Source organism: Sinocyclocheilus rhinocerous, unplaced genomic scaffold (assembly GCF_001515625.1).
Source record: "Sinocyclocheilus rhinocerous isolate Xijiao unplaced genomic scaffold, SAMN03320098_v1.1 scaffold564, whole genome shotgun sequence".
NCBI classification, from domain to species: domain Eukaryota; kingdom Metazoa; phylum Chordata; class Actinopteri; order Cypriniformes; family Cyprinidae; genus Sinocyclocheilus; species Sinocyclocheilus rhinocerous.
Window position 1 is genome coordinate 1,954,123 of NW_015645070.1, and position 11,658 is coordinate 1,965,780.

Here is an 11,658-nt window from a genome sequence, read left to right on the forward strand (position 1 = left end):
CTTTCATCATTCATCATATATATATATATATGTATATAGTGTATTTAACTGTAAATAATATAAAAAATATATATAATGCTGTTGTCGGTCTTGCAAATCACAGAACATGTTTCATAAATTTCATGAATAGGATAACTGTTAGTTGAAGTGGTTTTGTAACATAACCATTATGGACGTATTAAACTTTTTCCATTAAGAATCTGGATTTCATTTCTGTAAAGCCATTTTGTTTTGTCTGTTCTCTTCTTCTTCTTCTTCTTCTTGTAATGAACACAAACGATACACTCATCACGATCAGCAGCAGAATAACTGGGATATATATGAAGCACCCATTACATCTGTATGCTGACTCTCCTTGCCTCTCACTCTTATCTGTACAAAGAAATTGAATTAAAATAAACTAAAAATCAGTTAAACACTTACATTTTATTGATGATTCAAGAGCATTTAAAAATGACTTCTGTTTTTGAAAGTCCTTACCTGAGTAGAGCTGGATCTCTCTCCTGATGTCTTGTCCCAGGGGATTGTTGTGCAGTATGAACGTCAAAGAGGAATTTGACACGTCGGTGAGATTTATCCAACTAGAAACAACATAAAGTCCTGTCTGTGTGTCCTGCGTGATGTGTGTTTGTGTCTGGTTAGTGATGTCTGAGTTCTCCATCAGCCACTGCAGTGTAGGAGAAGGGTAACCCCCATCTGAGGTCACCAGAAGATCCACTCCATCAGTTAACAATGAGAACTGCAGACGAGGTTCAGAGTAGAAAGCTGTAAAACACAACAGAAAAAAGGCATTAAAACCAAGGGCAATTCAATCATATTCTGAGACCTTGAAATTGATTTACATGATTTTCTAATAACATCGGTCCATGTTGCTTTGTTACCTGCAATTTTCACTCCAAAGCTCTTCTTCTGGCTGCCAGTGTTTGTGCTGACGGAGCAGGTGTACACACCGGCGTCCTGAAGAGTGACTTCGTCCAGTTTGAGTGATGCGTTTCCTCCTGCCATCTTCTGAATGAACAGACTGGTGCGGTTGACAAAATGCAGATTCTGGCGGTCGAGCTGGTCCTGACTGTAGTAGAAGCTGTGAACAACATCCAGTCCACGCTGCCAGGTGATAACGGTGCTTCTCAGATCCCATGAGCTGCCCACAGGGAATGTGCAGGGGAGGATCAGCGCCTCACCGTAAAACCCAGTGACAGTGTCTCTGGGAACAGTAATCTCAAACTCAGCTGGAAAGTGAAGGAAAGAAAAACATGAACATTTGATTACCATAATCATTCATTACTTGGTTGATGAGATTATTATTTCAGTGTTTATATAATTTTATAAACCTTTATGAGGAACAGTGTATGTTCCAGTATATCAGTCCAGTAAAAGATCTGTTAGTTCTAATATGTCTCTAAGCATTTCAGTAAGTTAAAGAATTTTAAATTCTACTGAAACTCAACATAAGTTTGTGATCATATTATGATCATTTTAATTCCGTTTTTTAAAACCCTTTTCTGTTTACTCTTGGGAAAGAAAAACAAAACTGTCACTGGGGTGGTAACCTTTTAAAATGTACTAAAACTTCAAATTTATTTTTAAAGTACTAATAAGTACCTTTAAGGTATTAATGTACCATTTGAGGCAAATAAGGCACAAATATGTACCTTGTAGCCTATGTATCTAAGGGTATCCCTTTTAAACTGCTTTGAATATAAAACATTGTGGTTATGCTACCCTATAAAGGCAGAACACAGTATCTGTGCTGTAACAGAAGTGTTTGCTTCTGTTATTGTTCAGAGAAAGCGCGCCTAAGTTACAATCAGAATTTAATCAAAAGACTTATAAGCAGTTTTTTTCCGTTTCAGTGTTAACATATTACAGCCTTTCCTCTTAAGACTTATTTTATTTCCACCTAACGTTACAACATTCAGTACTGAACAAAATTCACATCACGTGCACAGTGCATAGGCTACGTGTAAGTATGGATATCTTTTGAAAAAAAAAAAAAGAAAAGTTAAAGTTATCCCTAAGCTGTGGCATGCTGAGCCACTTGACTACTTCATTATGTTATTTTGAGAAGCCTGATGTTTGTTTAGCTCTGTTTTGGAGTCTTATAATAGATCATAATATCAGATTAATATTGTAATCGTTCGTATAGTTTCACCTCTATGAATATAACAACTCTGTAAATATTGGCTGAATAATTTGGACTTTTTTGAGCGGCTCCTTAAAGATTATTTTAAGATTTTATTATAGTTTGAATAATTTATCAGAAATACTCACTGAAACAGGAGGTTTCAAAAAGAAGGAGAGACAGGCACAACACTTCCAGGTTCATATCACGGTCCACGGCCGTTGGTAACAGGTAAATCCTCTGTAAACCCCTGAATCACACCTGATGAACTTTGAGATGATGTCCTCTGTTGTATGTCGGGGAAGCGGTCTGAGATCAACAGCAGAGATCCTGTCCCGATCACACCTGATGAACTTTGAGATGTCAGTCCACACCTCCATTTTTATTTATCTTAAACTCCGCCTGTCCTGGCGTCATGGTTTCACTTGTCACTGATCTATAATAGAGAATTATAACGTGACCCTCGACCTCAAAACCAGTCATAACTACTACGGGTTTATTTGTAGCAATAGCCAAAAATAGATTGTGTCAAAATTATCGATTTTTCTTTTAAGCCAAAAATCATTAGGATATTAAGTAAAGATCATGTTCCATGAAGATATTTTGTAAATTTCCAACCGTAAATATCAATATGTTATACTCAATAGGCCTATTTTGACATTTTTGCTCCCTCAGATTCCAGATTTTCAAATAGTTGTATCTCGGCCAAATATTGTCCTGTCCTAACAAACCATACATCAAACCATAATCCTATTTACTGTATTCAGCTTTCAGATGATGTATAAATCTCAATTTCAAAAAATGTACCCTTATGACTGGTTTTGTGGTGCAGGGTCACATATGTCTACCTCCTGTAACAAAAAGGCAACTAAAACGTTTAATGTGTGCTAAATTTTTGGGTGATTTTGTGTAATTTTTATTTAATAATATGAATTTATGTTTTGTAGGAAAGATTGTTATATTTATTGTTACGTGATCTGCTTATTTATTTATTTTTATCATTTATTTATTTTTAATCTCTCTCTCTCTCTCTCTCTCTCTCTCTCTCTCTTTTGAATTTTAATTGCTATGCATTGTTTGGCCATCCTTGAACCCCTGGCTCTTTTCTGTGGCGCATGTTTTTTCACTTTTGTATTTCCTAAGCAAGTGTTTAATAAAATAATAATAATAATAACAATAGAGAATTATCTTATATAATAAGAGAATAATTAAGAATAATTCGCTAACAATACATTATCAAAGAAGTAAGCTACAAAACGAAAGCGGGATGTTTATTAATGATGTTAATTAATATAGTATTAATATTAATTAATGTTTAAGAGCACACATTCTTGACTATAACAGGAACGTCCCAAAGATTGTGCATTATTGATCTAGCCTATGTTTTAAACCGAGTTGGCTGCTGTTGCTAGGCTATCATATAAAAAGCACGTGACAAAGTCATAACCGAAACTTGCTTTTTAGCGCTTGTTTCACAACGCTTTTTATAGCTGTTTTATGCTGTTATTTTTCTAACTATCTTAGTCGTATTATCTCCCTTTATGCATCTTTTTTTCTTTCATGCAATCGCTCTCTCTCTCTCTCTCTCTCACACACACACACACACACACACACACACTGATTTTTTAATTGGGACAAATCATAGACGCAGTGTTTTATACAGAAGTGATATTTATTAAACACCAATCCTCGATATCCTAACACAAACCTCTTGATATCATACATTTCACGAAGGACAGAACTTTATGTAAAACAAATTAGATTAACATTATCAAGTAAACAAACAACGCTACAAAGAGAAAATAACTTTGTTTTTGTGTTGTCGTTATACTGGTTATTAAAACAATGAAATCGCTTAAAGACAACATTACAGATCCATAGCAACCTGAACAACGAGAATGGGCAAGAACGCGCTCGGTGCGCCTAGTATCTAACGTCACGAGAACATTACGTCATACGTCACATGGCACGATTGCTTACATAACATAGAAACGCTTCTGTGACGAAACGTTGTCCAGAGGTACGTATTTCCTAATGAAAAATTGTGCTATATGGTGGACCAGTAGTGCATAACAAAACGACATTTAAAAAGGAAACATAAATTAACAACACAACGGAAAGTTAAAACTGAGTACATCATGAGGAAGGAGCACATTTGTCAGACAACTGTGCAGCAAGAGATTAGTGTTTAAGTGCACCTGATCAGACAATGAGACATTACGAAAGTATTAGCCTATACTTAGACAACAATTAAGGAGTAAAAATGCAAAAACTGAACAGCAAGCAAAAAGACTGGTACTCACAGGGAGCAACGGAGGAAGATCAATCACACCAGAACCTGTCTGCCAGTGGGTAGAAGAAATAGCCTACAACTTGGACAATAATCACAAAGACAAAATATATTGCTGAAATATTTTTAAATGATCAAAATAAGTAAACAATACGTAGGAGAAATAATATGCAAGAGCAAATAAATTACTTTTCTATTTTTTTCCAGGATCGTAGCTATTATATGCTTTAAAACTAAAAAAGTCAAATTTTTTCAAATCTATTAATTTCAAAACTTGGTTATCTGACATTCTAAAGAATTGAAATATAATCTCAAATAAATTTAAACAGATCCTTATCCAGAAATCATAGACTGTTGAAGAATCTAAGGATTCTAGTTGCAACCTTTGTGTTGCTTAAAGAGAAAAAACATACATTTGTGTTGTTTTACTTTCTTTGTTTCATTCATTCATTCATTCATTCATTCATTCATTCATTAGTTCATTCACAGTAATTTACAATAATCATTTAACAATTTATATACTCATTGATTCATTCATTGATTTGTCATTGATTTTATTTTATTTTTCCATAGTTTTTTTTTACTTTTATGATTTTGTGGTTTCAGGGGCTATTTGTCTTCATTAGCAAGAGAAGATTTTATTGAACAGAATGTCAACACATTCAATACAATTACAACAACAACAAATACAAAAAAATTCAAATGCTTGGGTGAGATATAAACAATATTATAGGAATACATGAACGAGTGCACAAGCTTGCAAAACTCGAATAGCTTTTTGTTTCTTTGAGGGTAATATGGACTCAATATAATGCTTCACTTAATTTTTAAATGCTATAAAACATGGATGTTTTTTCCTGAAAATGTATAATTATGAATATGAAATTTAGCGATTAAAATAAAACATTAATTGAAAAAAGTGTGGGTCTGTTTATCTTTAGAGTTTTCAATAATGACTAAAAGAACATCTTTCCACTGTAAAGTAATATTTTCATCAACATCATTAGTCAACAACTAAAAGCAAGTACATTCCGCCAAAAAAAAAAAAAAGACACATAAGGGCAGTGCCAAAATAAATTAACAAATGTCTCTGGCTTCCGCTTATAAAAGCTACATCTTACATCTATATCTTTTTAAAATTTAGTTTAATAAAGTTTAGCAGGGTATATACTCTGTGAAGGAGTTTAAAAGATATCTCTTTGACCTTATTTGTTAAGAGATAGTGATTGGACAGAAGCCAGAATTTTTTTTCCAACCAACATCACTCACAAATTGATTCCAATATGCAATTACATTTGGTTTCGAAGCAACATCCTTCTGGAAAGGGGCTCTTATTGATCTGTAATAATTATTACAATGATAGGAAAAACATATATAGGGGAGTGATTGGGTGAGAGTTGTTGGAATTGCTGATAATTTTATTTTTTTAAAGTTTAATCGGAATTAAATAATTAATCTGAATTAATTTAATCTGAATTAATTAATTGGTCTACCAAAACAATGTTATTTCGAAACCAGTTAAAAAAATATATACTTTTGTTTATATAAAATGTCCTTATTATTCCAAATAAAGTAATGGTGTGGTAAAAAAAAATAAAAAAAGTGTTTGTAAATCAAATTCCACGCTAGAAAAGCTTGATGATGAAGTGCCGAAAGTTTCACAGGTATTTTGTTAATATCAAAATTGCAAACAAAGAAAAAATTGAGCAAAACAAAAGCAACTAAACTGCACATAAACAATGCATGCGTGTGATGCTGCTGACGTAGAACATGCATGCGCTGCGTCTGGTTTACGTGCAGAGGAAAGCACGCGCAAGCATCATGATACTCCCCCCATAATGGCGGAACACCGTCACTTGGAGGAGAAGAATTGTTGAATTAAGTGGTTATTCATTTATTTTTTGGTGCACAAAAAGTATTCTCATAACTTCATAAAACTATGGTTGAACCCCTGATGTCACATGGACTATTTTGTCAACGTTCTTGGTACCTTTCTGGGCCTTGAATGTGGCAGGAACTATGGAGGGTCAGAAAGCTCTCGCTTTCATCAAAAATATCGTAATTTGTGTTCCGAAGATGAACGAAGGTTTTTGGGGGGTTTGGAAAGACATGAGGGTGAGTAATTTATGACAGAATTCTCATTTTTGTGTGAACTATCCCTTTAATTTATTATTTTATTTTTTATGTATTAGTAAATCAGGACTTCACATTTATAGATAGATCATTTTATTTGTCCTCAGAGAGGAAATTCATTTTCACAGAAGGTGCGTAGCCTATACAACACAAGGACAACTACCCATTATGTACAAACTTGTCACAATACATTCACGAACAAAAAAATGCAAGAGTGTAAGATGATGGCTATTTTCCTGTGTGTTTAAAGCACGTATTGCTGTAGCAACAAAACTCTTACTAAAGTTAGTCCTCCTACACATACACTCTGATAATTTAGGAATACCAATAATCCTACTAGCCAAATGAGGTATCTTTAAAAGTTTGTTCCTTTAAAATGTATTATCTATTAGCATGAAAATCATGTGAGCAAAATTTAATTTTAAATTTACTGGCACAATCAACAATTTTCATTCAATTTTACTTTTGGCTTTAATTGCAACAGTCGTAATAGTTTTAGTAATGCAGGGGCAGTTTTCCTCCCGAGCACCCAATTATTTTCGACCCTGGTGCACAGGCAACAAGAGACAAAATACAAAATACACATGTTTTTTTTGTTTGTTTTTTTTACAAAATGTAAATATGAATCTAGGTGAAAAATTGTGATGAATACATTACAGTGGGTTACATTACAAAATAATAATAATAAAATAAACTATACAAATTTTACAGTACACAGTACACACACAAGATGTTGTGATGCCAATACTGTGGTCCAAAATTATGACAAACAACTACTTTCAATACATCTCTGTCCCACATATAATGAGCCTCCTTACCACAATCACACTGCACAGGAATTATACGAAAAATAATATATACAATAAATATTAAAATTAAATGGAGGGTTTCTACAGCAAATGTTACTTAAACCAGGCAGTATGTCCTGTATTACAGATGGTAAGCTTGTGTGTCTGATGAAAATTACATTAAACATATTAAATTTTAATATTTAAAGGTTTACATATCATCCAACAGTGATCTTCTACATTCCACGTTTCCTTCAAACCCCACTGGGTTGTTTTCCCACTGAGAATTTGAGTCCCATTTTACTTTTTCCGTTAAGCAGCTGAATTTCAGAATGGAATCCCATTTCCGTAAAGCTATTTAGTTTTGTCTGTTCTCTTCTTCTTCTTGTAATGAACACAAGCACACTCACCGCGATCAGCAGCAGCAGCAGCAGAATAACTGGGATAAATATGAAGCACCCATGACATCTGTATGCCAGCTCTTCTTGCCTCTCACTCTTATCTGTAAAAATAATTTTCATTAAATTAAAATGCTAATTAGTTTTAAACACTTAAATATTATTGATGATTCAAGAGCATTTAAAAATGACTTTGAAAATTACATTAAACATATTAAATTTTAACATTTAAAGGTTTACATATCATCCAACAGTGATCTTCTACATTCCACGTTTCCTTCAAACCCCACTGGGTTGTTTTCCCACTGAGAATTTGAGTCCCATTTTACTTTTTCCGTTAAGCAGCTGAATTTCAGAATGGAATCCCATTTCCGTAAAGCTATTTAGTTTTGTCTGTTCTCTTCTTCTTCTTCTTCTTGTAATGAACACAAGCACACTCACCGCGATCAGCAGCAGCAGCAGCAGAATAACTGGGAGAAATATGTCAACATCTAAGTTTCACAATTACTCATTACTTGGTTGATGAGATGATTATTTCAGTAATTATTCTCACTGTCAGTAAGAGTTCTATAATCTATTTGTAAATTTTCCAATTTAAATATTGTATATGCAGTATGTGCATACTGAAAAATCTACAGAAATATGCCTAACACTTAGTTAATGAATCAGGAGTCAGTCATGGCCTAATTTACATTTACATTTATTCATTCAGCAGATGCTTTTATCCAAAGCCACTTACAATTGGGGAATAGAAAACAAAATTTTTTTCAGGATGAAGTCAAATAGTGATGAAAGAGATGGGTTTTCAGCTGTCGCTTGAAAATCGTCAGGGAATCAGCATTCTGGATGGGGGTTGGAAGATCATTCCACCAGCCAGGAACAGTGAACGAAAATGTTCTGGAAAGTGAATTTGAGCCTGCCTGTGATGGTACCACGAGGCGTCGCTCACTGGTGGATCTCAGACTTCTGGAGGGAATGTAGATTCATAATAGTGAGTGGAAGTAGGTGGGTGCTGAACCTGTGACTGTTCTATATGCAAGCATCAGTGTCTTGAACTTGATGTGAGCTGTAACTGGCAGCCAGTGCAGGGAGATAAAGAGAGGTGTGACGTGGGCTCTTTTGGGCTCGTTAAAGACCAGTCGTGCCGCTGCATTCTGAATCATTTGTAGAGGTTTGACTGTGCATGATGGAAGTCCAGCTAGAAGAGCATTGCAGTAGTCCAGCCTAGAAATGACAAGGGCCTGGACAAGAAGTTGTGCAGCATGCTCCATACTAATGGTTAGAGAGTCAGATTTTTAACCCAAAGGTCACGGGTTCGAGTCTCCGTACTGGCAAGGATTGTTGGTGGGGGAGTAAATGACCGGCACCGAACCCCCAACTGCTCCCCGGGTGCCGCATCAAAATGGTGTGTGTGTGTATGTGTGTGTTTGTTCACTACTCACTGCTATGTGTGTGCACATGGGTAAATGTAACTTCCAATAAGCCTATTTTCAGGCGCTGCGTAATATCATTGCGCCTGCTGCACCCATGGTACGGCAGCAAAGTTCCTTGATTATTACGCCGGAATGAGAGTATAGTTCCTAGCCATATCGGCCTAGAAAATCGCAACTTTTAATTTTCAGTCGGTCTTAGTACACGATATAACTACAGAAGAGTCAAGTTTTAAATAGGAAAAATATCGAAACTTTTTTTCTTTTTCTTTTCATTTTTGAGCGAGGTGCTATTGGTCTAATCAGATTCAATGATCTATGCTAAGCTGCAGCTAAAAGTGCTACCGCCAGACCCAGAGATCGGCTGAATGGATTCGAAAACGGTAAAACTCAATTGTTTAACTCTAGGGGAGTTGGAAAATGAGCCTATTTTCAAAAATAGTGGAGTGTTCCTTTAATCCGAGGCGCTGTTTAAAAATGTTTTCTAATATCCTTGTACATAAGCAATGAAAAACCCCTATGCCACCTACATCTCACAAAACTGCACAAAAAACTGATATGAATGAATAGTCTCACGTTAGTTTGATTGATCAATCCAGTAATAGCACCGAACCCCCAACTGCTCCCCGGGCTCCGCAGCAATATGGCTGTCCACTGCTCCGGGTGTGTGTTCACTACTGTGTGTGTGCACTTGGATGGGTTAAATGCATTGCACAAATTCCGAGTATAGGTCACTTACTCGGCCATACTTGGCTACATGTCACTTCACTTTCACTTTAAAATGTACTAATATGTAGTTTTAAAGTACTAATAAGTACCTTAAAGGTACTAATATGTACCATTTGGGGGTAAAAAAGGTTCAAATATCTACCTTGTAGCCTTGTACCTTGACTTTGAATTTCCACCATTTCTCCTGTTTCACCATTCACTAAACTTTAAACATTCACATTTTTTTATGAATATAAAACCTTGTCACTGATTTATGCTGCGCTACAAATGCAGAATATAGTATCTGTGCTGTAACAGAAGGGTTTGCTTCTGTTATGGTTGAGAGAAAACGTCTAAGTTAAAATAAAAAAATTAATCAAAAGACTTGCAAGCATTTTTTTCAGTTTCAGTGTTAACATATTAGGCTACAGCATTTTGTCTTAACTGGTGTGTGTCTAACATTACAGTACTGAACAAAATTCACATCACGTGCACTGCATACACGTATTACAGTTTTTTTTCAACTGCTTACACACAAAATCTTTACTTGTCACACAATTTCTGAAACCTGACACTCAAACACCAGAACCACACACCAAATCTGCAAAACCATACACTAATTTTCAGCCTTTGATTCAATTTCATAAAACACTTATTGCAAAACACAACACACAATTCTCTATGTAACACACAAAAATGTAACAGGAATTAATATTATAACAAAGGTATTTGCAAATGTTTGAGATTTGCTTCTGATATTTTGAATGCAGTGCTTCATTTTGCAAGAGATGTGAGGCATTGTGTGTGCAATTCTTGGATTTGTGTGTAACGTTTTGAAAAAAAAGAGGCAAAGTTTTGAAAATGTGTGCAAGCAGTTGAAAAAAACTGGGGGAAAAAATTGGAAGTTATCTCTAAGCTGGGGCATACTACTTGCCCACTTTTTTTTTTTAGAGGTAATGTTTGTTTCGCTTTATTTTATGGAGTCTTATAATAGGAAAGCAGAATAATTTCGTAAGTTTCAGCTCTATGAATATAACAACTCTGTAAATATTGGCTGAATAATTTGGACTTTTTTGAAGATTAAGATTTTATTATAGTTTGAATAATTTATCAGAAATACTCACTGAAACAGGAGGCTTCAAAAAGAAGGAGAGACAGGCACAACACTTTGTATTGTTTTCTTTGTATGTATGCATTACTTGGATTGTTACCGACATCTGGTGAAAATGTCATGTCAACAGCACCTTTAGAAATATATTTACTGAGAAAAATGGTGATGTGTTCAGTAGCCTACTTATTTTACCCGCTGTATCTCTCTCTCTCTTTCTTTTGAATTTTAATTGCTATGTTTGGCCATCCTTGAACCCAATGGCTCTTTTCCTTGGCGTAAGCGAAACTCGGTTGTTTTCATAGCGCTTGTTTCATAACGATTTTTATAGCTGTTTTATGCTGTTATTTTGCTAACTAATCTTAGTCTTATTATCTCCCAGTAAGCCAGTAGATACATTTTTGGATGAATACAATTTCCTTCATTCAATCTCTCTCTCTCTCACACACATTGATTTTTTTATATTAATTGGGACAAATCATAGACGCAGTGTTTTATAGGCTACAGAAGTGATATTTATTAAACCCCAATCCTCGGTATCCTAAATCTAACCCTAACATCAAGGGTGTAGTTTTGGTTTGAACATTGGGGTGGGGGGGGTGTGAACTGTTTTAGTAGAGTCCCGGGTCATGCTCACTCATAAGGTTTATTTATTTGTTTGTTTGCTTATATATTTATTTT

At 34.9% G+C, this 11,658-nt stretch overlaps 1 protein-coding gene across 2 annotated transcripts; it reads right to left on the reverse strand.

The window, feature by feature from the left end:
• Positions 1-72: 72 nt before the first annotated feature.
• On the reverse strand, positions 73-11,038 carry LOC107705423 (programmed cell death 1 ligand 1-like). Of its 2 annotated transcripts, XM_016508712.1 has the most exons (5): positions 10,994-11,038; positions 2,272-2,372; positions 882-1,229; positions 481-765; positions 73-372 (listed from the first exon to the last, which is right to left on the reverse strand). In XM_016508712.1, the coding sequence occupies exons 2-5, from the start codon at positions 2,324-2,326 to the stop codon at positions 179-181; spliced, it is 882 nt and encodes a 293-aa protein (XP_016364198.1). In that variant the 5' UTR covers positions 2,327-2,372; positions 10,994-11,038; the 3' UTR covers positions 73-178. The 2 variants fall into 2 exon arrangements, with proteins under 2 accessions (XP_016364198.1, XP_016364197.1); XM_016508711.1 differs by lacking the exon at positions 10,994-11,038 and having other exon boundaries at positions 2,272-2,515.
• Between the last annotated feature and the right edge of the window lie 620 nt (positions 11,039-11,658).

What these genes read in the sequence shown, in the direction of transcription:
- LOC107705423 (XM_016508712.1), bottom strand. Translation starts at nt 2,326, where the DNA reads ATGAACCTGGAAGTGTTGTGCCTGTCTCTCCTTCTTTTTGAAACCTCC. An exon ending in TTTTGAAACCTCCTGTTTCA is followed by an intron (nt 1,230 to 2,271) that starts GTGAGTATTTCT and finishes TTCACTTTCCAG; the next exon opens with CTGAGTTTGAGATTACTGTT. An exon ending in AGAGATCCAGCTCTACTCAG is followed by an intron (nt 373 to 480) that starts GTAAGGACTTTC and finishes TTCTTTGTACAG; the next exon opens with ATAAGAGTGAGAGGCAAGGA.